A 23,598-nucleotide genomic window follows, 5' to 3' on the forward strand; every position below is an offset into this window, starting at 1 on the left:
TTATTGTTTGTCTCCCACTGTATCTATGTCTTGAACGAATAAACATTGAAATATCTAACCTTTTGCACCGCCGTAGTATCTATAGATCAGCCTGTTCTGGAACTGGGCTCTTCAGCTTTCCAACCCGAAGAGCCATGCTGATATTTTCAATAGCCCACTCTTCCATAGCGAGGATAGTCTAACTTAGTTAGCATTATGACAATATCACAGAAGCATTCAAAACTTACCTCACTAGTCCAAGTACCCATATGAGGCACTAGCATCACATTCTGATTGCTGAGCAAGCCGGGATGAATCGTAGGCTCCTCTTCGAAGACATCGAGACCAGCTGAAAACACCTTGCCACTATCAAGGGATTCAACCAGAGCAGCTTCATCCATGACAGCTCCACGAGCAGTGTTAACAACAACAACACCATCTTTCATCTTGGCAAATTCGGCTTTGCTGATAATATGGCGTGTGTTTTTCTTCGGGTCGTCAGCACCATGCATCTCAATCATTTCGACAACAACTTACGTTCAATGGCAGATTCAAACTAATCACGTCACTGGTAGATAAGAGCACATTAAACGGCACATACTCAGCCCCACCAGACAATTCGTCGCTCAATTTGCGGCGATTGTGATAAATAACCTTCATCCCAAAGGCCTCGGCCTTCTTCTTCAGGTTACGTCCAATGCCACCCATTCCCAAAATCCCAAGGACTTTGCCTTGGGGATCATGGCCGAGGGGTGGTGCAGGGTGACCACGCCATTTACCCTGGCGAAGAGCATTCATACCCGTGTTGAAGTTGCGGAGTGCGCCCAGGATCAGGAACATGTTTACATCGGCGGTGGCATCATCCACTGCGGTTGGGACGTTGGAAACCCGGATTGGAGGGCTGCGTGCGCTGCATGCATGGACATCGATCTGGTCATATCCCGCTCCTGCACAGAGATCAGCTCGGCTTGTCCTTCAATATTGCATGGGGAAGACGTACCACAGTGCGCAATATACTTGAGCGAGCTTGGCATTATATTCACAAGTTCTTCATCAACAAGCCCTGTAATGCTTGTAGAGAATGTCCGATAGATCGCGACAACACCGTCTAGTTTTCCGTCTTTGCATTCTTGGATGAACTCCGCTCGGTTGGTTGCTGTTGGCTCGATTAGCTCTGCCAGTTCACCCAATGCGCTCCAGGCCGTTGAAGCACTGTTCCCGGGTTAGCAGTCAATTGGCAATCTCAGGCGAGATAGGGGCAGACATACTGGCTAATACTTCCAAGGAGGAGGACCTTGGGCTTAGCACTGGTAGAGCCCATTTTGATTATGCTTGGTTCTGTATCCAAGAAGACGATCAGTAAATCGAAGATTTGGAACGATATAAGTTATTTCCGTTTCACTGTTATCCAATAACACAATTTCGGATGCAGCTACCCCGAGGCGCCTTCCGTTGACATGTTCGAACTCACCGGGGAGATTATGCAAGTGATGTTCGTTTGGTCAGCCAAGTGCGTTGTTGAGGGGATAAATCCCAAAGTACCAGAGATGAAATTCACTCAGAGGAAATAGTCGTAGAACACGAAGGAAGCATAGATAAGAATCGTATTTTAACATCGGCCGAGAAGCGTCCCCCCGCCAGACTTATCGGCTTTCCCCGCCGAACCTCAAGAGATGACTTCGGAAAGTCGCCCGAAGAACCAAGGAGTTTCTAGAGAAGTGCTGTGTGGTGTCATGTGGAGTACACTGTGAATCCAATTTGAGAGCGCTTTGGGGCTCAATAGGGCTAGATATAGACTTGAATGCAGTTCAATGGTATACAGATAGGGCCAAACAACTTCAAGACCCTTTAACCAGAACACGAGTCCAGTCAAACTTCCTCCATCGCTTCCTGAACCCATCAACTCGGCGGTCACCGCGGTTCCAGCGTCCCTGCCGCTTGATAACGTCCGGCGCAACATCTAGCATACCACCGATAATCTCACGAGCAAAGAGATCACCACGAGGCCAGCGAGAATCGTCCTCCACAATATGACCCAGGCCACCATCGAGTTCGAACCAGACGTGGAAATATGGCATCTCCTTAACCAAGGTTCGGCGGAAGGCAGATCGACCTAACCCTTGCTTTGATTTGGCCAGGGTATCGATGAGCTTGCGATGTTGCGACCACTCTGACTCTGCGCTGAGGATCGCCTCTTTGAAGAACGCGGGAGATGTCTCTCCAAGGCTGTAGGGCAATGGCACCACTTCCATAGATGCGTGTCGTTTGCGTTGCGGCTGGGCTGCGTTCTCGTAGAAAATCACATCTCGCCCTTGGTCGTGGTACATGCGCGTGAGACTCTTCATGAAGTTGCGAATTTCTTCCCACTCGTCGTCATCACACTCCATTAAGTTAGTGCGATGCTGAATAGGCACGATGGTAGCACCGCCTTCGCTGATCTCGGGTTCAGTGGGGAGTGTGAGGAACACTCTTGTCGCAAGGGACACCACTGGGGCAACGGGGGGTGTGCCCTTATCTTCATTGTGACAAAGTGGGCAGTTATCCAAGATCCGGTTCATCTTGTGGAAATCATTAATCGTCGTGTTTTTGAGATCGATTTCAGATCGATGCATTCGTTTGGCAAGCTTGGCCGCATTGTCGTCCATGTACTCCAAGTCATTCTACAGCTGTGTTAGTTATGATAGGCGCAAAGAAAAGGAGTAAGACATACCTCGAACTTAGCATCACGGCCGATTCGCTCTGCCAACCGTTGTCCCTCTCCGCCGGGTTGACCACGGGTCTTGCGCTCTTCACGAACCATATCTTCGATACTCATGTCTTCATTCGCTTCCACCTGGCCTCTTTCGCGGCCTCTCTTGGTATCGATAGACTTGACCTCATTCCTTGAGCCTGCCAGCATTCGGTTCTCCATAACACCAAGAACCACAACATCAGATTCTTTGCGATTCGACATCGCCGCCGCAGCAGCATTGTATTTTTCTTCAAGCTCGGCGGCATCTGAACCACCCTTGAGCTTCGCCTTCATCATCTGAGCTTTCATGCGGTTCAATGCTGTCATATCAAGGGGCCTGGTGGTATTTGGAGGAGGCACAGTATCCATTTTCTTGCCTTGGCCCTCGGCTTGGAGTTCTTGCTCAGGATCACGTACATGCTCAAGCGGGCCTCGTTTGGCATCATTTTGGAGCTTCCTCTCTTGGAAAAGCTCCCCGCTAGGCTTGTCCTTGCCCACGTAAGATTTGCCGTATGTTTTTCGACGTTCAATCTCGGTTTCCTCTTCCCGGGCGTCGTCGAATGACCTGAGATCCCCAAATCGCTCGGCAGCAATCTCATCCACAGACCGGCCGCTTTCCTCGGCCTCTCTGTACACTCCTTTAAGCTTCGTCATCCTCCATTGGGAGCCCGAGTCTCCAAAAGTGTAGTCGACCTCATGCTGGGCAGGCTCGTTCTCTATATCCTCAACAGTTTTTCCATCCCTGAGATCTCGTAGATGGTGATTGAGCTCCTTGTTGTGGATCTTCAACTCGTAGTCTGCCGCGAGCATTTTCGGTTTGCCCTCCTCCTTCTGCGTATGGTCGGGTCGATGGACGTATTCAACGTCAAGGGCGGAAGGAGCTTCCATCCAGGAATCTCGCTTTAAGCTAGTAGGCTCCTCTTGGATCACCGATTTGGCAGCGGAAGGCTCTCCTTCCTCGTGTCGGTGTCGACGTTTGTGATCGTGCTCCTCGCCTTGGTCGGTAGAGTGACGCGAACGCTTGTGCCGGTGGCCATCATCGTCGCGGTGGCGCGACTCACGGTCTCGTTCGCTGCCACGTTCCCGGGATCTTGAAGAATGCCGCCGGTGATGGGTTGAACGGTGAGAGCGGTGGTGCCTCGAGCGGTCTTTGCTGCGGTCGCGATCGCGATCACGGTCGTCTCGATGGCGTCGCTCTCGATCGCCTCTTTCGTGTCGCCGATCTTTTCCCTCAGCCAATGACTTCTCAAAGTCTTCCAAGGTCATCGTGGTGGTGTGGGAAGGGGATGGAGCCTAAGCAAAAAGCTGAGTTGGAATGACGTTTAAAGTGCCGGGCGGTCCAGGCGCAGATCTTCCCCGCGACAAAAAGATTTCAGCCAAAAAAAAGAGCTTATCGTTCTTCACTTGCGCATCTCCGACACTTCCACCACAGGCCTGCATTTCAACAGACCTTGTAGCTTGACAGTTTTTATCAGGTCTTTCCACGTCAAAACCATCATTATGCCGTCTCCGGTGTCCGTGGTCTGCGTGGGCATGGCAGGTTAGATGCAATCGTTCATCACCAACTTACCTGCAGAGATCTAACCATTTTTGATACAACAGGCTCAGGAAAGACGACGTTTATGCAGAGAATTAACTCCCATCTTCACGAAAAGAATACGGTGCCATATGTCCTCAACCTCGACCCAGCGGTGCATTCTGTGCCCTTCGATAGCAACATTGATATCCGGGATTCGATCAACTACAAGGAAGTGATGAAACAGTACAACCTTGGCCCCAACGGAGGCATCTTGACCTCCCTCAACCTGTTCGCCACCAAGGTCGACCAAATCATCTCTCTCCTGGAAAAGCGCACTGCTCCGAATCCCGAAAACCCTTCCGCAAAGCCCATCGAACACATTCTGATCGACACCCCTGGCCAAATTGAAGTTTTCGTCTGGAGTGCCTCGGGTAGTATTCTTCTCGAGACTCTCGCATCATCATTCCCGACAGTCATCGCATATATCATCGACACACCCCGTGCCAGCTCTACCAGTACCTTTATGAGCAACATGCTTTACGCATGCAGTATCTTGTACAAGACCAAGCTACCCATGATCCTCGTTTTCAACAAGACCGATGTCAAGGACGCTGAATTTGCCAAGGAATGGATGACCGACTTTGATGCATTCCAGCAGGCTTTGCGACAGGAAGAAGAAGCAGGCGCCTTCGGAACCGAAGGTGGTGCTGGCGGCTTCGGCTCCGGTAGTGGATACATGGGATCTCTGCTGAACAGCATGAGTCTGATGCTGGAGGAGTTCTACCGCCACTTGAGCGTTGTTGGTGTCAGCTCCATGACCGGCGACGGTGTCGACGAGTTCTTCGAGGCCGTGGAAACCAAGCGACAGGAGTTCGAGCGTGATTACAAACCCGAGCTGGAGCGCAAGAAGAAGGAGCGGGAAGAGCAGAAAGAATCCCAGCGGGAGCTTGAACTCGGAAAACTAATGAAGGATATGAGCGTCTCTGGATCTAGCGCACGGACACAGAAAGGTCCTAGCCACGAGCCTGAGACTGTCAGTGAGGCCGAAGATGATGAAGACGATATTATCAAGCGCGGCTTGGCTGATGGCGAGGCTGATAGTGACTATGAAGACTATGAGGGAGCTGATGCGGGCAACGATGAGGGTCTCTCCCAGCGTTACAAGGAAGCACTTTCCGGTTCACAGAGTGCCCCTTCAAACCAGGACAACAGCTTCACAAGATATTTGCGCGCGAGCCAAATGGGCCAGTGAGTAATAAGTCTCCTGCGAAACAGAAGTTATGTTTAATGGGTTATCGATCTCCATGGGCTCTTTTGATCTTAAGGCGTTGTGGTCTTAGAGGCGCTTTTTCTTGCATTTAAACCCATTTCTATAAATTTCATCAGTCAAAAAAACCTAGTCTTCCTACTTGTTTTCATAGTTGTAGAACGACCTGTGTGCAAACAGGACAAACGGGTTATTGAAACGGGTTATTTGAACTGACGTCACTCACCTATAATGCTTCAGCCTTTGCGAAGCTTCTCTTCTTGATATTCAACCCAATCTTTTCAAGCTTCAAAGTTCTCGAAACTATTAGCGAACCGTGCAAAATGGATGTGAGTTACCACTGTCAGAGCCCAAAGGCTATACAATACAGCCCTTGAATGAACAGGTGCTAAAGACTAAAAGGTGTTTCAAGCCTACACGTACTCGACTGCCGCATGGCTGTCGCTTCAAAGCCTACCCTTGATTGCTGGGCCAAGCATGATAGTATCTATGCTACTGGATGAGACTCGACCCGCTTCCTGTACGTGACCCAGAACTCTCCGAGCTATATCCATGATATGTCACATACACTCATGCTATGCTTGAAACGTGCTGACCATTTGCGCCATAAGCTATGGAGATCTACTTCGCCCGATGCCTCGGCTTCAGTCTTCTCGCAATTACCGTCTTGACTGTGATGTTGACCGGCTCAGTTCCTCTAACCTCCGATATCAAGGACCCTGTCGCAGCTGACGAGAATGATCCCAAGGCACCATACGCCGTGCCCACTCTGATGGTCACATCTGTGTACCACGCCGTGTGTGCATTCTACGCCTATACTTGGTATGTTACCGGTGGACAAGGCACTTTTGCCATTGCCGTGGCTGGGTCTTCGAGTCTTGCAGCTGTTGGGCTGTGGTGTATGCTCTTTGCTAGTAGTCATGGCAGGATTAGTCGACGAACTGGTGCAGATAAGAGGACGACGGGATTCCCTTTCAAGAACTCGGAGGCGGCGAAGAAACATGCAGGCAAGAAGGGCCTGTAGGCTTAGATTGACACCTGATGCCACCTGTTTCTCTCGGCTATATTTGGATTTGCATTGAACGTGGAATAGCACCAAACAGATAGTCAATAATGTATTTAAGTCGAAAGTGGCAAGTTGCAGTGAAATTGATGATGGACGTGTTTTTGCTTATAGCAGCACGGAATGATCCGAGCTTTTCCCCCACACTCAGCAACTGAGCAACTCCCAACCTCAAAAGCAGCATGCCGCTCCACATCTCAAAGGATGAGATAGCTGCGCGCATGGCAATGTCCATGAACAACCCGAGCCTCTCCAATCTCTTCGAACCGTTCCAGTACCGCCCACCCGACAATGTCGATCCCAACGTGACACATACCCACCACACCTTCATCCGCCCGCAACTCGGCGCGGTCAATCATTTCCTAAGCACACCCCAGCCAGCCCAACAACATCAACCGCATGTAGATCGCCATGGAGCCGGCGCCGGTGCTGCTCCACACCTGCAACCGCAAGGCGGAGCCCCAGGTCGTATCAGCTTAGAGCAATCGCGAGACTTCAACAATGGGATTGATGGTAGCGCGCATCTAGCACATATGCGAGACGTCTTGCAGGGCTCTGCTGCTGGACAAATGTTGCCGCCGACGACACTGTCACAAAGCGGACTCGCAATTGGGAATCCCAATATCGCGCACCCGACCCAGAATAATGGATTGGCGATGCTCCAGTCGCCGTCTCAATCGTTTCAATCGGAATTTACCGCGCTAGATGCTGAGCCTATTGGTCCGGTGTCTTTCAGCACCACTTCGGAAGAAGCTGGTATGAAGATTATCCCGGATCCTCCTAATTTGGAGTATTGGCGGAATAGGCTGTTCAACGTTGATGAAATGATCACCTTGAGCGAGGAGGAGTATGGTCTTCACTGCGCGCGATGTGTCGATGATATTACTGATCACTGACTTACACTTCGCTATACAGGTTCCAGACTTATTTTCCGCACGTTGACAATGTGTACTCGCATCGCTCAACGCAACGCTACAAGAATAGACCGTTTGTCTCTCATTACTGGGACTGTCGACTAAGAGGACGCCCTCCTGGTACTCCCAAATCGGATAACCCAGAAAAAAAGAAACGTAAACGCACGGCTAGAGAGCGAGATCTTTGCCATGTAAAGATCAAAGTCGTGGAATACTTTCCTCAAGCAGAGTCAAATACGAATATTATGCCCGTAACCTCGACTCCTGCTCCTCCTCCTCCACCTCCAGCTCCAACAACCGTCCCTGGTATATTCACATGGGCTCTGGATAACCCGGAATCTACGAGAAAAAACAGTGGTCAAGCGTTTCAAACGATTACTCCGAGTCACAGTCTTCCACCAAACCATCCAGGTGCTAACGGGGCGAGATACTATACTATCCAAAGAGTGAATGGTAACGGCGCAAATGGGAAGAATGATGGTGTGGCTGGTGGTCATCGACATACACTAGAGGAGAGTGACCGCGTCAAGAAGAATAGTGTTCAGCGATATCTGAATAGGGAAACGAAGGACAAGAGACATAAAATGGTATGTTCGATTTGTTGGGACTTGGACCTCCCCGCATGCTACGTCACTGCGTTGACTTCCCATGATATCCCCACACCAGCGTAACACATTACACTGCAATATTCATCTTGAGAATATTCCTTCGGTTTTCCGCTCTAACACTATATAAACTAGGAACAAGTCATGTCTTCGGACCGGGACCAAAAGTCATACCATACGAAAGCGACAGGTCTGGCCGCTGAGACAGTGGACAAACACTCCGCCGAGTCCAAACTCAAGCTTTATGGAAGTTGTTTCTGGTGAGATTTCCCTTCAGCTACTTTGTAGATACTGACTGACTCTGCTTTAAGCCCCTTTGTGCAGCGGGTATGGATTGCATTGGAGTTGAAAGGTATTCCGTATCAGTACATTGAAGTGGACCCGTATCAAAAGCCCGATTCCCTGCTGGAGGTGAATCCAAGGGGACTTGTTCCAGCATTGCGAGATGGTGACTGGGGATGCTATGAAAGCAATGTGTTGTTGGAATATGTGAGGAGCCTTTGAAAGCTAGTAATACCAATCAGCTAGCTGATTATTTCATCACAGCTCGAGGATTTGAACACTGGAACTGCATTGCTACCGCGAGACGCGAAGCTGCGTGCTCACTGCCGACTTTGGGCAGACCATGTGAGTAGACAGCCATCCATGGATATTTGTTTCGATGGTCCCATTACTGATAACCCCAGATCAATCGGCATATTGTGGCGAATTTCTACCGCGTTCTGCAAGAGCAGAACCAGCAGATACAGATCCAAAAGGCGCAAGATCTGCGAACCTCAATCGACCAGTTGCTGGAAGCGGCACATCCCAAGGGACCATTTTTCATGGGCGCGCAAATGAATCTTGTAGATGTCCAAGCTGCGCCATGGATAATCCGGCTGAAAAGAGTCCTGAAACCATACCGCGAATGGCCAGATGCCGAAGAGGGAAGTAGATTAGCGGCTTGGGTGGATGCAATTGAAAACGACCAGCATGTCCAGGCGACAACTAGCACCGATGAGCTGTACCTCGACAGTTACCAGCGCTATGCCCGTGAGTAGATCCCGCACCTCTCTGACATCCCTTGCCATCTTGCTGACTCTCCCTCAGAGAACCGCCCGAACACATCACAGGTCGCGAATGCAATCAATTCAGGAGAAGGTCTTCCCTGAGTCCGGATGGGATGTGTCCCAGACAGTGTGTGAACAAGACTAGACAACAATGAAAAAGTACATTAGCCAGTTCGAGCACCTCTGTTGCCAAATTTGAATCCACCCCTCCCACTAGCATCTGGGCCTCGAGGAGCACGCAGAGGTTGCTGCGGGGGCGTATCAGAGCCAGACCGCTCAACCTGCGGCCGGCCTCCTCCCCGTGAGAAGGGAGCGTTAGATTTACCGGGACTAGACGGGTCATAGAGATGTCTAGAAGACTTGCTAGAAGCCGACGAGGAATCCCTCTTCTCGCGAAGATCCCTCCCAGTACCACGCCCCTTGCCCCTCCCTCTCCCCTCGCCGGATTGGTTCTGACGAGGCGGGGTCGTAGTCCCCGGTGACGAGTTGCCAGAGACAGTAGCAGAGGAACTTCCAAAGAGTCGTTCGCGGACTTCTTCGTACTTGCGCTGCTTCTCTTCCCGGTTCTTGAGCGCGATGGCCTGGCGCTCTTCGGGTGTTGGCTCGGGCGGCTTGGACTCGTCGTCGGAGTCGTTGTCGCTGTCTAATCCGAGCTGATTGACTCCGGCTGCTGCGGCGTTGACTCCGCTTGAGGACGTTTGCCTTGTAACTAGCTGTGGTTTCCGGCTGAGTAGAGTGACGGCCGGCTTAAAGTCCTGCTTGAGGGGTACCTCGGCGCGAGCTTCGACGAAGTGGAATGTTTCGGGGGATTCGCTGTGGTTTTGGTTAGCTGATAGAAGTGAGAAATTGGTTGTAAGGGGTTCATACGCTTCGGCCCATAGTTGGCGATTGAACTCTGCTTGTTGCGCTCTGCGTTGCGCCTTGGTCACCTTTGACGAGACTTTCTTCTCTGGCGGGGTAGACGTCGAGTCTAGTTTCTGTTGGAGTTGCCATCAGTATGTCATTTACGGGTTGCGAGTCGTGAATCTCGACAGGCGAGTGCTGGTGAGTTGCACACAATCACATACGTCGACTTGGTTTTCCCACGAATCCTCCCAGGCATCGGGAACATAACCGGCGTTTGCGCTCATTGCACACGGACAGCACAGTTAAGCGGAAAAGCTCAGGGTAGAAAAGACGAAGAATGACACGGAGAAACCCTGAATGAAAAGAATATACAAGTGAATATTCAAAGGCGACGATAATTGTATGTTCAGTTTATAAAGAATGTTAAGGAAAGAAGAAAATTCACAACTCTCGGGGCCACCGCCTGTCTTCAACATCTCCGCCCACATACAGATCTCCAACTACACTCACTCCATACGACCCCTCTAGATATCTCCTCTATTTATTCCTCATGGCTTTGGGTAAGTCTCCCATTTCCTCCCTACAAAAAGAAGAAAGGCGTAGTGGGCCCCGATATCGATAGCGAAGCTCCATACCCAATTACCTCTCGACCTCTACCCAGTACCCGCCTCTCCTTCATCCTCCATCATTAACACCCATCAGACCCCAAAGACTTAGACGGAGACTCCGAAATGACCTCGTCAGTCGACTCCCTCCACAGCGGCCACGAAGGCGGCCACGGCGCCCGCACGCCCACTGGCATCGCCCAAGCTCCATCGGCTGGCGCAACGGAGCTCTCCCCGCCCGGCTCGCAGACACAGCACACAACCGTTCCTCTTGCGGATGTACGGGCTTCAACTGAGGCGCGCAAAGCTTCAGTTACGGATAAGGCTGGGGATTGGGATTCGGGCATTGCGGCTTGGAAGTCGAAGCGCGCTCAAGAGGATATCCATCGGGCTCTGGAGTTTGTTGTTGACAAGGATTTCACATTAAGTGCGTTTCTTTTGAAAGCCTCGAGAGTTGAGGAGTATATGTACTGACTTTTGATGCTTAGATGAATTCGGGGACCCTTTCGATGAGCGCGACTTGCAAGAGAAGCTGCTGTGATGGGGGCATACCTGCGTTCGACTTTTGCCTTTTGCTGGCGGTAGCATATGACGAATAATGAGATACGACTCGAGATTCTTTTCTTTTGATCCTTCCTTGTGCTGAGCAGCAGTCGTTGGCTCCCGCCATTTTCGGTAGGAGATGACTGGGTCGAAACAAACGCTCTTCCTATAAATACTTTCACTTCCCCTTCTTCCTTTTTTCTTTATCTTCCTCTTACACTTTGTAGTTGTGCGGAATTCGCGCTTCGTGGCTTGCTTCATGGCTTAATGACAAGTCACGAAGAGTGTCTATGCCCCTCTCTCCTTGTGGGTGAGGACTCTGTGGTGTAGGCGCATCTGCTGGATTCCAAGATTGATATGGGAGCTTCTCTGGCTGCATCACCTCGCTTTACTCCGCTTTTATTTGTTCTTTTCTTGGAGGTGTCTGTATTGTGCTCGTCTAGAGTACCTACGGACGGGCGACTTCATGGAGATGCGGTTTATTTTTTGTCTCTCGACATTGCTATAGCCTGTATTTTACGGGTACTGTGGTATTGTTATCGTTTATTGTTGATTTTCTGACGTAGCTGTTTGTTTACACCTGTAGACGTGTATTCGTGTCTTTGAATGGGAGGAAGCTCTCTGTTTACTCTGTAAATTGCTTTGGTATATGTTGAGATTCATGGCTTGCTCAGGCATCTCCAGGCATTAAATGTCCGCTTCGCCAAAGCATGAAGCTCATGATCAGCATTCCACCTACCATGTATAGGATAGTTCAGGGGAAATGCTTCACATTAAATAGGATCTCTCCTTCATGAAGGAGAGATCAGGCATAAACAACCTCGTTGGCATTGACTATAGCTTCCTAGCATCATTCATCGTATTCTCCATTCTATTACAACAGTATATATCTCGTCCTTGATGAGCTCCGTAAAGCGACGCTAATCTATAAATGCTCATTGCGAATACATGGCAAAGGCTGCTGGTTGCAACAAGCGTACCATCCTGAGATCTCTTCCAATTCAAAACCACGTTCTGAAAAGCTTGAGACGCACTCTCTCTATCACGTTGATCTCATCAGATGCTCAATTTTACATCTGCTTTCTTTAACGAGGACTCATTAGCGCCGCAGCCTTAAAAAAACGTCAGTCCCACGGGCTTATTATCTGACCTCTCATTGATAGACGCAACAAATCAGGATCCTGCCTACTTGTCTTCAAATTTCATTACTGTACTTACACTAGGCGCATGAATATGCGTCGGTTATTGAGTGGATGTGCCAGTATGCGGCGAACACGTGTACGATGTGATAGTAAGACGAGAACTGCAGCAGCGATTCGCGCTGCCTAGGTCTTGTAGTAATTTGATGCACTACCTTTTCACATTGCCTCAGCTTCGGACCCAAGAAGAGAAAGCGTTACTGAATGGTTGCTTCTGTCTCGCTTAACACAAGTTGCAGATATGGAGGCGCTGGCAGCAATTGGCACCAAGCGGGCATAGGAAATGGTAAGTGGAGGCTACCAAGCGCCAATGTAATACCAGACCATAGTGGTCTGACACAGCGCGTATGCGAGGTGACAACGAACATGGCGGTTATGTGTCATATTTCACTTGAGTTATGCCGGGGCTAGGGTTCGTCATCACAATGCCAACTGGCAGTTACTGAGCCGAAGGAGAACTATTTAATGAGTGGTAGACGTCTTCTTAGCTGTCAGAAAAGTTCAGAGAGCATAAATGAATTGAGAGACCGCATTTGACCACTGTCGCTTCGAGGTCCTTGTCACACCAGAACCAACAACTACAGCAAAAATGACCGAAAGACCGATCGATGAGTCCCCTTCCCTGGATCCTACCATGATTAAGGCGCGCTTTGTTGGTGCACTTAAAGAAAAACCACGAAAAGGGAAAAAGGTTCTGCGGGCATGGCAAAACGATATTCTTGAACAGATAGAAGAGTTTTTGAAACTTGAAGACTTTGACGTCAACTTTTGCGAAGGCGAAATTTCACAATCCCCCTTATGGCAGGCCACGATGCGAATCGAAATTTTCAACAAAGTTTTGGAAAGAAAGGAAACAGACGCGAACCTATCCGATGGGAAGCACAGAACAGCTATGTTTTTGGCGGTCGAATCAGAGGAACTCCAAATAATGGAGAGCCTTAAGAAAGCTGGAGCTCTGATTGACTGGAAGGACAACGAGGGTCGCACTCCACTATCACTCGCAGCCGAGCTTGGCCATCTAGAGTGTGTGGAGTTTCTTCTAGCAAATGCAGCTGATATCAATCACCGAGATCTTCACCGTCGAACGCCATTGTTGATGGCAGTGGATCTAGACTCGTTCCACCCGAAGAAACAAATAATTATCAATCTTCTCATTGAACGAGGCGCAAATCCCAATTTAGCGGATGACGAAGAAAAGACTCCCCTAACAGGCGCAATTCTCGATTCGGATATCGCAACCGTCAAGCAGTTGTTAGACTCGAAATACTTAACAGCCAACGTGAATCAGTATGCACGAGGACGAACAGCATTGTCCTTAGCAGTGGAGCGTGAATCTATTGAAATCATAAAGCTGCTCATACCAAAGGCAGAAGTCAACATGGAGGATGACAATAGCCTAAAGCGGACACCACTAGCCTGGGCTATTGAGAAGGAAAAGTACTGGGCGACGATGAAACTGCTTGAAGACAGCAGGACTAATGTGGATCATGCAAACCCGCACGGACGAACTCCTTTCTCGCTGGCAGCGGGCGATATGCGTGTTGCTATCACGCAATTACTTATTCGCCATGGCGCCGACCCCCATCTGGAGGATAACGATCATCGCACAGGCTTTTGGTGGTTTCTAAAGGCTAGATTCCATTCTGATTTTCGTATGCCAATCAATTTAAAGCAACAAACCCCAAGGGTTCCTCGCGGTGAGTTTGGAGACTTAATAGACTCCCTTCCACGACCAAACGACCAAGACTCTACTGGACGCAGCTGGCTGTCTTGGGCTGCTGAATATGGGGACGAATATGTTGTAAAACAGTTCTTGAAAAACAAGGATGTCAACCCGAATCAGTGTGATAAAACCGCGGGGACTTTTGCAAGAACTCCAGTGATCTGGGCAGCGGAGAAGCACCACGAATTTTTGGTGCAATTGATGATAGATCAGAGGAAGGATGACCTTTCATTGAACTACGTGATTCGGCATTCAAAAGTTTATGAAAGAGAACTCGGAGAAGAGCGAATGTTAAACACTGTCAAAACGCTTTGTTCCCACGGCGAGGCGGGTGATTCCTGGATTACGGAGAGATGCGACGCCGAAGGAACGAAGCCTTTACACCTTGCCTGTTATCAAGGAAACGACAAGATTGTGGATATCTTGTTAGAGAGCGAAGTAGTTCTGAACTCAAAGGACCGTACCGGCCGAACACCTCTACAATACGCTTTGCAGCAAAAGCATGAGGAAATTGCGAGACGACTACTCAAATTAATGTCGAAACTTCAATTTGTGCAGTCAAATGACTGGTTTAAAGTTGCAGATCAGGAAACTTATTGGGTTAAGGTCTTTCAAAAAGCCATAAGCGGTGACTTTGACTGGGATTTGATTCGCAAACCTGAGTGCGACTTCCTCTTATGTAAAGAGCAGCGTACATTATAGTGAGTATAACATTGGCATTTCGGTTCCTGATTCTGACTTTCTTTCAGCCTTTGTGCGCAGGAAAACGTATGGTCTCGTGTACCGAGACAGTTCGATGCTGAGGATGATATGAATTCTGAGATGGCCAAATCAGAGTATATTCAATACATCCGCAAAGATTTCCAGGCCTTCGCGGTAAACTACATATCAGTTACTTTCCCTGTCCAAGACCAAAGCCCTTCTGCAAACCGCAAAACAGTTCAGGACCCATGGGGTGTCGCATGGATCAGAGGACCGGAGTCGAAAGACAAGGTCAATGTGTTTCTAAGCAGACTGTCGGGTAGCATACTTCCGGATGGCTGCATTCCTAGCTCGGATTTTGAGATTATCGAACGGTTTTTGAAGAATCTAAAGAACGAATGGAATACTGCTTGCTCGGTTGCCAGCATGAAAATTGACGGACTGGTGAGATGCTCAATCTTCCCAAAAGCAAGCTAAAGCTACAACTAAATATTTTTGAACATCTTAGCGAGCTAATCAAGTGACGCAAAAGGGCCGGAACCCTGAATTTATTGATGAGCTTGCTAACAATGCATCGATACGGATGACGGTCCGGAAATGTCTACGATCACATATTGATAGACTGAGATGCGAGGTCAAGTCTGACCATTATCTCAAAGAAGAAAAGCAAAGCAAGCTCACTGAGATTATTGATGGCATTGAATCGTCTGCCATTAAAAGTTTGGACGACATGGAACGAGCCGTCCGGGAGCTATTGCAAATGGTATGTTCAATGGCATATAACCTTTTTCCTACAACAATATCTAAGTAAACAGGAACTTGCCTGGGTCTCAAGAAACGAGGCAGCCAGTATCAAACGTCTTAGCTGGGTTACAGTAAGTTCGAGATCAAATCAGAAGGGAAAGAGTGAAAAACGTCGTTATCTAACTCATTTTGCCTCCCTAGTTCATTTTCCTTCCTCTGATGTTTGCCTCCGTATGTTCTATGAGTCAGGTTTCACGAAGCTAAGACTGATCAACATTTTTCATAACCTCGACTAATAAAGTAAACAGAGTCTATTTGGCATGAACGTGGATTTGCTCAAAGACAATCCAGATTGGAGGTGGTATACGCTTTTTGGGACTCTGTCTGTTCTCCTAACAGGAAGTCTATGGATGGTGTCCAGATTTGTCCCAGTAAGTTTAATCGCCTAGGGAAAATCTCTATTTCGGGGCTGACTCTAATACCCAAGCGATGGATTCCAAAGAGATGGAGCCTTTGGGGAAAGTTATTACGGAAGAAGAGAGATCAATCCCCCTCGAATAGTCTAGTTTGATAGAAAGGTGATGGATGGTGAACTCTCGAACCTTTTGCTTATGGAATTTTCTTTATCATCATGGCTGTCTAGGAATAAATCGTTGATATGTAACCAAACATCAGACTTTACATTAATGAAGTCAATCCTAAAGTTTTCCATTGACACCATTACCCGCTTGTATTTATCACCGCCCCATACAGGCGGACGGGAGCCAAAAAGTCCTTTACAATTAACACGGTTTCCCTCGATCAACTATAAGTTATCAGATACTACCTACGTACGCCCAGGATGATATCGTTCTCTCGCGTGTATTCCGCGGTACTACGGATGCGGCCGTTTTCGAAAATTTCATAGTCATCTCCTTCAGCATTGCGGCAGATGGCCAGAACCTGAATCTATTCTGGTGATGCACACCACATCATTCCACCATTCAGAGCAGATTGCACGGGAGACTCGGAGTCTACATTAACAAGCCAGGAACAGGTCGAGTGGTCAGTCCAGGGCGGTGGCTGAACAATCCCACGGTTGTGCCCAAAATGTCCTAGCGGGTAAAATACCAGCCAATCAGCGACCGCGGTGGAGCGCGTTGCAGGCACCGTCACATCGTTAGGTATCGCATTAGCAAAGCATTTCTTGTTGAGGTTGTCCTATACTTTGTACCTACTATTCAAACGTTTCAACCGAAATGGCTCATGGACTGGCGATCTGGAGACCAACACTATCAAATGCGTCGTTGACCGGTGAACACACTCCCGTATTCGGCTTCCATGTACTATGCCGCTATAACAGAAATCGCCGCCAACCAACATTTTCTTCGTGTATTCTAAATGGTCGTGTTATCGCGTAAGGAGAGCACGAGTTCGATGAGTTGCTGAACGTCTTCAGTTTAGTCGTCCAAAAACTATGAGGCTAGATCATGCTATTCGGAAAATCAAGTCCGCATCTGGGATGCCCAGTCGTATTGCAGCGTGCCATTACCATGATAGCATGTATGTCATAGAATCTTCTATACCATCTGCTTCAGGGCTCTAGTGAAGCGAAAATTCAACCTAGACCTGTCTAGACCTGCTAGCAACGCCTTGACTTGCGTTTAGACCGGCGGCTCTTGGCTTTTGTCGACATTATTTAAGAGTCTACAATTTACCTCTCAAATCGCATCGACCGCAAAACAAAGATCTTTTTTACTTCCATCTTCAAACCCCTCCTCAATATTCCATTCAAGATGAGATATACCGGCCTGTTCTACCTTGGGTTCTTGCTTCCAATTGCTTCTGCCCTCGGCGATTGGGACCCGAATGTCCAGACTGTGACCATCCAACTCTCCAACGACCATTCTGGAGCCAATGTGAACAAGTGCATCCCCGAAGACGGCAAAAAGTACCCCGTCAGCTCTTTCTGGGGCAACACCGCACTCTCCCAACACGGGGGAATCTACGCCACGAGCGGCCAGCTCGTCGCTTTCAAGCAGAACACAGCCTGCACCATCGAATGTCCCCACGGTGATTTGGGATTCAACCACAGAAAGACTTGGCTGTCCTTCGCACAAGGACAGGTTATAAACTTGCAGGACGCTACTGTCTCGTGTCAAGAGAAGAAGTGGTAAAGGGAAAGAGGCGCCATCATCTCTTAACCAACATTGTCAAATTCAACAAAAGTCTCATGTCACAAATGTCTCAATGTCAATTTGATATTCATCGTGCTTTCGGTCGAGTTTCATCTCTTGTCATCTATAATTAGACGGATTAATTAATAAAGTTGAGGTTCAATGGTTTTTCAACAACAGTCTTTCGTCTGTTCGTGAAGATCAGCAAAACGCGTTCTTACCTCGCTGTGATGTATGTTGGCTACTTATACTGGCCGAGACATATTTTTTTACGTTCCCACCTGCCACCCCTAATAACTATTTAACTACACTACAAAGTCTCCCCTTGGACTGATGTAACTCAAGAGGTTTTGGCTACATTTATGTACCTATCAGCTCATTCAACTGCCGAAAATGCAATATGTAAGTGTCCTGGTCAATACTAAGGACCACCAGGAACAACTGGAAACGGGGTATTAAGAGCGCTGGGGGCAATTATACTGTTTCATCACGTTCGAGCTGAATTATTAGCACCTTGTTTCCATGGTCAGCTTTGAATAAGTTTATCTTAGCATCATATTATCAATGTGAGCTGACTGGCATGGATACTAGAAATCCAGGTCCCAGAGGACATCCGACACTCCCTTCCCCCCTTTTACTCTAGGTCTTGGCTATGTTGTAGACTTTTGTTTAGACTTTAATGAGTTATTCTCGCATAGATACGTTGAGATTTAAGAAATATCTATAAAGAATTAGAAGGGCTAAAATGTATCACTAGTCTAATGGTAGGCTTGAATACTGCTAAAGAATAGAGCCCCGACGAAGGAGGTTTTCGAAAGCCAATGGATCAGGGTTTAGCACGATTGTCTGTATTTAATATAGGAAAGAAGATGGCAATACCTTCTAGGGGAAGGCCATTTAGTAAAGTAACTGAGATTCTTCAATATTCGATAGATACAGGTGGGATCGAAATTTTAGGTTTTTAGCTTATACTCACTAATCTATAGTGGAGGCGTCCCTTTATATTTTAAGCTTAGGGATCTGTATATAATACTCTTGCCTTGTTCTCGACGTTCTACAATTGTTCGCGTAACTGATGTTTGCGATGAAATCGAGAAACGCGAGAGTCGATATTTTGAGATGAGCTTCTTCTAGCTGTACCACTTTACTAATGTTGACTATATAGCATGGTTATTCTTCATAAGCCCGGATACCAGCTCTATATAGGTGCATGCTAGGTTTAAGTTATGATTAATATATCGAGAGTCTCGCCTTGAAGTATAGATAAGTCGACCTAAGGCGGCCGAGAAGCGTAACCGCATAAAAATTTCTGAAGGCTTTTCTATCTAATCTATTATCTCGCAAGTTCGTTGCGATAGCTAATATGATACTGGCCAGTTTGGTCAATAGCTCAACGCCTAGAATGGTTTCCTAGGACATATTTAAAAAAAAATATTTGCTTGTACGGTTGAAATTGTTTATTTCAGTTGTCGGATAGGAAGGAATTAGATGAGGATTGAAGCTAGCTCACAGTATTGTAAATATTTGGCGCACAACGTATGTGACTATTTGTAACCATTGTATTGTATTCAGTTGGAAACCAGTTGACCGCGTCGCCTGCTGAGGTAGATCAATAGACAGGCATCTGTAACTCATGATGATTTCATGGACCGAACACAACCCACTAAGCCTAACCATGGGATTCGGTCCTGGCATTGACGACACCCGCTGGATTGCGGGGTTGTGCGGCTCTTTTCCATCTTTCGGTTGGCAAGAAACAGCATCAATTGGCCAAGCGACTCGCTTTGAATGTGATTTAGATTGACTTGAATATTTGCAGGCTATTAAGAATGGTTTAATCAGTTTCTAGTTAGTCAAAAGTACATTCATTACGAGGGAGACTCTCGAAATCTATTTTGAATAAGACGGCTAAGATACTATAGCGAAGACAGGCTAGACAGACTAGACCGGCAATGAGTAAGCCATATCAAGATAGTTACTTGTCCAGGAATTAAAAGTACAATAAGAATGGACGAGGTCCCAGACTGTTCCATTTCGGAAGAGGAGAATCGATGGTCGGTCGCAAACTTCGAGAGAATTGCATGAGAAAGTCTAAATCGTACGAGTTGTGCGAGTCACAACTCAGTAATAAAATACAGGTCTCCAAACAACATCGGGTGACCAATGAATCATGGCAAAGCAGAGCCTAATATACATGGAGCCGCGTCTTTCCATGATTGAAAAATCGAGCAACCGTCATAGACCACGTCACCTCTCCTACTGGTATATAGTGCTTATCCCCGGCTGTTTCAATTGTTAACGCAGTATTCATTATCCACATTTGCTCTGTCAAACAGTTCCTCAGATTCAACCAGCCTATCGACTAATTATGACCTCCGCTTTTCCCGACCAAAACCTCCAAATCCGAATTCAAGATGACTTGAAGTATGATATCCGTATCGAAAACGCGGACATTCACAGGTATCTTCTCTTTCCCCTACTTTTGAAGGCCGTGTTTTCTGAGATCTGCGCAGTGGCCAGTTTTACAATGAAGACGACCGAAGCGATATCTTGACTGCTGAGGATGTTGACGACATGGTGATTCGCCATAACGGTGGTATGCGGTCTATCTGCTCTACAAACGGGTCCGAAGGAAGCGTTGATCTTGTGGACGACGTAAAGGATGCGAGGATTTGCAGTCTAGCCTGGAGAGCCTCTACGCAGCCAGGAGAACGGATTGATTTGAAAAAGCTCAACCACAATGAAAGGTACATGGTTGAAATTGGCAACCGGAATGAATCTGGGACTATTCCGGTTACCATTAAGGAGCAATCGTGATCAAAATCAGAGCTGGGCTTTTGGTCAATAGCCGTTGTGCTCACTGTACTTGGAAGGCCCTTGTTGGCACTCTGGGCTGGTGGCCTCTTATCTATACGGGAGCCGCTTCCCAGACCTATACCACTTGTGTCGTTGGTACCACCCTCGTTTGCCTTTATTTCCATGTTCGTGATGCTTTGAAATCGTCGTTATGTCACCATAATCTTAGTCTTATAATGATGATATTCAGGTATATTCTAGTATCACCTAAGAGGTTATTATTCTATTATGATATTTTTGTATCTCATTCTGTTTGCCAAAATATAGCTTTTATAGGTTTATTTAGGGGATTGATACAGACACCCCCCCTTTGGATGCTAACACCCCCCCTGCCTGAGGATTCAGGCCAATATATTTTCTGCCGGACATATTTCTGCCACCAGCGACCATGCTTCCAACACAAACTAGAGGTACTTACATTTACTATGCAACCCTCTAATTACATGAAGTCCCTTTCGTACTCTACCACCACCATGCCAAAAGCACAGCGCTAGTCCCAAATAGGAAATAGATGCTGTTTTCAAAAACTCTACAGAAATGAAGGAATTGCAGGGGCCAGCACCCATTTTTCGTCAAATTCTTAGAGAATTGCATAAGAATAGTGAAGAAATATTGTAAATTCGACAGTATTACCATTCGTAATGCTTTGGCCGCTTCCTGATCCGGCCCGACCGGCGATTCGCGTCCTGAGCGACCGGTGAAGCTATTCCCGACCCTGGAGATGAAGGAGGAATGCTCGCCGGCGATGCCGTACGGGCTTCCTGGGCCGTAGACGAAGCTATTCCCACTCCGTTATCACCCTGTGAGGCTTGTTGTGTTCCTCCACGTCCACGGCCACGGCCACGTCCACGGCCACCTTCCTGGGCCGTAGATGAAGCTATTCCCACTCCGTTATCACCCTGCGAGGCTTGTTGTGTTCCTCCACGTCCACGGCCACGTCCACGGCCACGTCCACGGCCACGGCCACGTCCACGTCCACCTTCCTGGGATAGCATGAGCTCAAAGCCGGAGGGTTCTCGCTGGGTGGAGGTGTCTTGGGTGCTTGCTTGGGTGCTTTCGCCGCCGATGAAGTTCCTAGCGCCTTGGGGGCGTCCTCGCCGGCGTACTTGGAGAGGATCCTGGAGTAGGAGTAGCGGGTCAATAGGAGGCGCAGAGACACTATACAAATGCCAGTGTTGATGGAATAACTCAGGCTCAAAGCTCTTGTTCTCCACTTCGTACTGTATGATGAGATGAATGCATGGAAACCCTGCCGTACCTAGCGAATTACAGCGGCAAAGTGGAGGAATCGGCGGCTTCTCGTCACTTGCTGGCAGGAAGCGGTTGTAGACGTCTTTTGTATGCTCCATCGCCTTGGCTGAAATTCGTCCAAGAACTAGCCTAAATAGCTGCTTCCAGCGACTATCAGTAGGCCTTCTTACCTTCTCATTCTCGATCTTAGCGGTAGCCTTTTGAAATTGAAGCTTTACAGCATTCTCAAAGGTGCGAAGGACCACTAGTAGATCATTAGTTGAGACTTGAAGGCCCTGCTTAAGCAGCCAGTGAGCTCCCTCGGTCCGAGAGGTCGCAATCTCATTGAGATGAAGGTATTCGGAGGTGTATTCATGAAGGAAATACTCAGGGCAGTCGTCTAGCCATTCACTCTGTAGATATTGGAGTAAAGGTTCAAAAATCGGCTCCTTGTAGTGCTCTTTGAATTGTCTCCATCTCTCCTCCCTCTCTACGGTTGTGATCGTATAGACGACGCGAATCCACCGCTTTAGCATCGTCTTCCATGCTTCATGGACCATTTCTCGAAGCTCTCGGTCTCTCTCCGCCTTTGTCTGACGCTGTAAAGCCGAGGAAGCAGCCTCTTACCGCTCTTTTGCTAGCTGCTCTGCGAGAATCGGACGAGCTTTCTTCATGATATTCATATTGATATGCCATAGACAGATCATATACTTTGTAGAAGGGAAGACGACCTTCACAGCATTCATTAGCGCTTGCTCCTTATCGGAAAGGATGGTCCGGGGTGCTTGAAGGCTAAGAGCTTCGTAAGCCTCTGCTAGACAGCTTAAAATGACTTCGTAGCTGTCATCTTTCTCGTCCTTTATGAATGCGAAGCCGATGTAAAAGGTTGAGCCCATAGCAGTGAAGCCGACGATATCGAGCATTGGAAGGCCATACCGGTTAGTTTTATATGTACAGTCCATTGAAATAACCCATGAATTTGTCTTAAGGAATGCAATACTCGTTTTATGCATACAAAAGAGGGCTGTGACATGATTCTCATCGTCAACTTCATACTTGAAGATCCATTCGCCGTCCTTTGGAAGCTCTATCAAGAGAGCTTGAAGCGGTGTACGGCCAGCAAGGAAATCAACATAAAGCTTCCTCCGAAAGTTGTAGATATCCCGGGCAGTGAGGCAGGAATCCTGGTCGTCCTTTTGAATGCCGGTGAGAATATGACGGGTAGAAAGACCCTGCTGGAGCTGATTCTCAATATTCGATGCCTTTACATACAATTCCTGCTTCCGGTGTGGCATATGAGTAAGAGGAGGCGAGGACTCATGGTTATGGTGTTGATTCTCCACTGTAAGGTTCCATCGGCCTTCTTGAAGCCGTAGCGATATCGAAAAGGGGCATTCAATCGCTAGCGAGGTAGTCTCCCGCTTCCGCGTAGGGCTATTCGGGCTGTTTCTTAGCCGGCGGCCCCGGTCACAGCATAGGCGAACTATCTTTAGGACCCCTTTCTTTGTACGTTTCGACCGAAGAGTTGAGACTGCGTAGCCATGCTGGCGGCCGAAGATATTGATCGCGACAATTCCTTGCTTAGGCGTATCGTACTGCTGAGGTAAAGGAGGCAGCGGGAAGGTGTAGGACTCGGGAATAGCGTCATGGAGGCTTGGCGGCGCGTGATGGAGGCTTGGCGTCGCGTCATGGAGGCTTGGCGGCGCGTCATGGAGGCTTGGCGGCATCGGCGGGGACTCGGGAATAGCTTCATGCTCAGAATCGGACGGCGAATCAGGCTGTGAGGAAGCCATTGTAAAAAGCAATAAAATGCGAGAGAAATGGGTGGAAACATGGGAGGTTTGAAGGTGTAAACAACAATTATTTT

At 48.1% G+C, this 23,598-nt stretch overlaps 11 protein-coding genes across 11 annotated transcripts; 7 read left to right on the forward strand and 4 right to left on the reverse strand.

The window, feature by feature from the left end:
* Nucleotides 1-79: 79 nt before the first annotated feature.
* PENARI_c031G09240 (D-mandelate dehydrogenase-like dehydrogenase) lies at nt 80-1,300 on the reverse strand (the record flags this gene model as incomplete). The annotated part of the gene is made up of 5 exons (XM_022636502.1): nt 80-178; nt 228-467; nt 517-926; nt 980-1,191; nt 1,248-1,300. The coding sequence occupies 5 exons, from the start codon at nt 1,298-1,300 to the stop codon at nt 80-82; spliced, it is 1,014 nt and encodes a 337-aa protein (XP_022483686.1).
* A 517-nt stretch (nt 1,301-1,817) lies between these two features.
* Nucleotides 1,818-3,976, reverse strand: PENARI_c031G03585 (putative cell cycle control protein (Cwf19); the record flags this gene model as incomplete). Its single annotated transcript, XM_022636464.1, has 2 exons — nt 1,818-2,639; nt 2,690-3,976. 2 exons carry the CDS (start codon nt 3,974-3,976, stop codon nt 1,818-1,820), a joined length of 2,109 nt encoding a protein of 702 aa, XP_022483637.1.
* Nucleotides 3,977-4,210: 234 nt separating this feature from the next.
* Nucleotides 4,211-5,481, forward strand: PENARI_c031G03342 (putative ATP binding protein; the record flags this gene model as incomplete). Its single annotated transcript, XM_022636462.1, has 2 exons — nt 4,211-4,250; nt 4,313-5,481. 2 exons carry the CDS (start codon nt 4,211-4,213, stop codon nt 5,479-5,481), a joined length of 1,209 nt encoding a protein of 402 aa, XP_022483696.1.
* A 338-nt stretch (nt 5,482-5,819) lies between these two features.
* PENARI_c031G12272 (uncharacterized protein) lies at nt 5,820-6,520 on the forward strand (the record flags this gene model as incomplete). Its single annotated transcript, XM_022636526.1, has 3 exons — nt 5,820-5,825; nt 5,899-6,016; nt 6,108-6,520. 3 exons carry the CDS (start codon nt 5,820-5,822, stop codon nt 6,518-6,520), a joined length of 537 nt encoding a protein of 178 aa, XP_022483676.1.
* Nucleotides 6,521-6,741: 221 nt separating this feature from the next.
* Nucleotides 6,742-9,229, forward strand: PENARI_c031G08544 (glutathione S-transferase family protein; the record flags this gene model as incomplete). The annotated part of the gene is made up of 7 exons (XM_022636497.1): nt 6,742-7,406; nt 7,475-8,060; nt 8,214-8,338; nt 8,390-8,567; nt 8,625-8,705; nt 8,765-9,110; nt 9,168-9,229. The coding sequence occupies 7 exons, from the start codon at nt 6,742-6,744 to the stop codon at nt 9,227-9,229; spliced, it is 2,043 nt and encodes a 680-aa protein (XP_022483631.1).
* Nucleotides 9,230-9,291: 62 nt separating this feature from the next.
* PENARI_c031G09169 (uncharacterized protein) lies at nt 9,292-10,257 on the reverse strand (the record flags this gene model as incomplete). Its single annotated transcript, XM_022636501.1, has 3 exons — nt 9,292-9,940; nt 9,995-10,104; nt 10,195-10,257. The coding sequence occupies 3 exons, from the start codon at nt 10,255-10,257 to the stop codon at nt 9,292-9,294; spliced, it is 822 nt and encodes a 273-aa protein (XP_022483624.1).
* A 266-nt stretch (nt 10,258-10,523) lies between these two features.
* Nucleotides 10,524-11,119, forward strand: PENARI_c031G05857 (uncharacterized protein; the record flags this gene model as incomplete). Its single annotated transcript, XM_022636486.1, has 3 exons — nt 10,524-10,533; nt 10,676-11,005; nt 11,067-11,119. 3 exons carry the CDS (start codon nt 10,524-10,526, stop codon nt 11,117-11,119), a joined length of 393 nt encoding a protein of 130 aa, XP_022483629.1.
* Nucleotides 11,120-12,909: 1,790 nt separating this feature from the next.
* Nucleotides 12,910-16,449, forward strand: PENARI_c031G01226 (uncharacterized protein; the record flags this gene model as incomplete). The annotated part of the gene is made up of 7 exons (XM_022636446.1): nt 12,910-14,744; nt 14,793-15,189; nt 15,254-15,508; nt 15,561-15,620; nt 15,691-15,720; nt 15,798-15,920; nt 16,330-16,449. The coding sequence occupies 7 exons, from the start codon at nt 12,910-12,912 to the stop codon at nt 16,447-16,449; spliced, it is 2,820 nt and encodes a 939-aa protein (XP_022483650.1).
* Nucleotides 16,450-17,264: 815 nt separating this feature from the next.
* PENARI_c031G04231 (uncharacterized protein) lies at nt 17,265-17,645 on the forward strand (the record flags this gene model as incomplete). Its single annotated transcript, XM_022636471.1, has 1 exon — nt 17,265-17,645. The coding sequence occupies one exon, from the start codon at nt 17,265-17,267 to the stop codon at nt 17,643-17,645; it is 381 nt and encodes a 126-aa protein (XP_022483678.1).
* Nucleotides 17,646-20,013: 2,368 nt separating this feature from the next.
* Nucleotides 20,014-20,462, forward strand: PENARI_c031G11406 (uncharacterized protein; the record flags this gene model as incomplete). The annotated part of the gene is made up of 2 exons (XM_022636519.1): nt 20,014-20,105; nt 20,159-20,462. The coding sequence occupies 2 exons, from the start codon at nt 20,014-20,016 to the stop codon at nt 20,460-20,462; spliced, it is 396 nt and encodes a 131-aa protein (XP_022483626.1).
* Nucleotides 20,463-21,130: 668 nt separating this feature from the next.
* Nucleotides 21,131-23,524, reverse strand: PENARI_c031G02216 (transposase; the record flags this gene model as incomplete). Its single annotated transcript, XM_022636451.1, has 2 exons — nt 21,131-22,142; nt 22,359-23,524. The coding sequence occupies 2 exons, from the start codon at nt 23,522-23,524 to the stop codon at nt 21,131-21,133; spliced, it is 2,178 nt and encodes a 725-aa protein (XP_022483655.1).
* Nucleotides 23,525-23,598: the final 74 nt, after the last annotated feature.

Source organism: Penicillium arizonense (assembly GCF_001773325.1).
Source record: "Penicillium arizonense strain CBS 141311 chromosome Unknown PENARI_contig031, whole genome shotgun sequence".
In the NCBI taxonomy this organism is placed as follows: Eukaryota; Fungi; Ascomycota; class Eurotiomycetes; order Eurotiales; family Aspergillaceae; genus Penicillium; species Penicillium arizonense.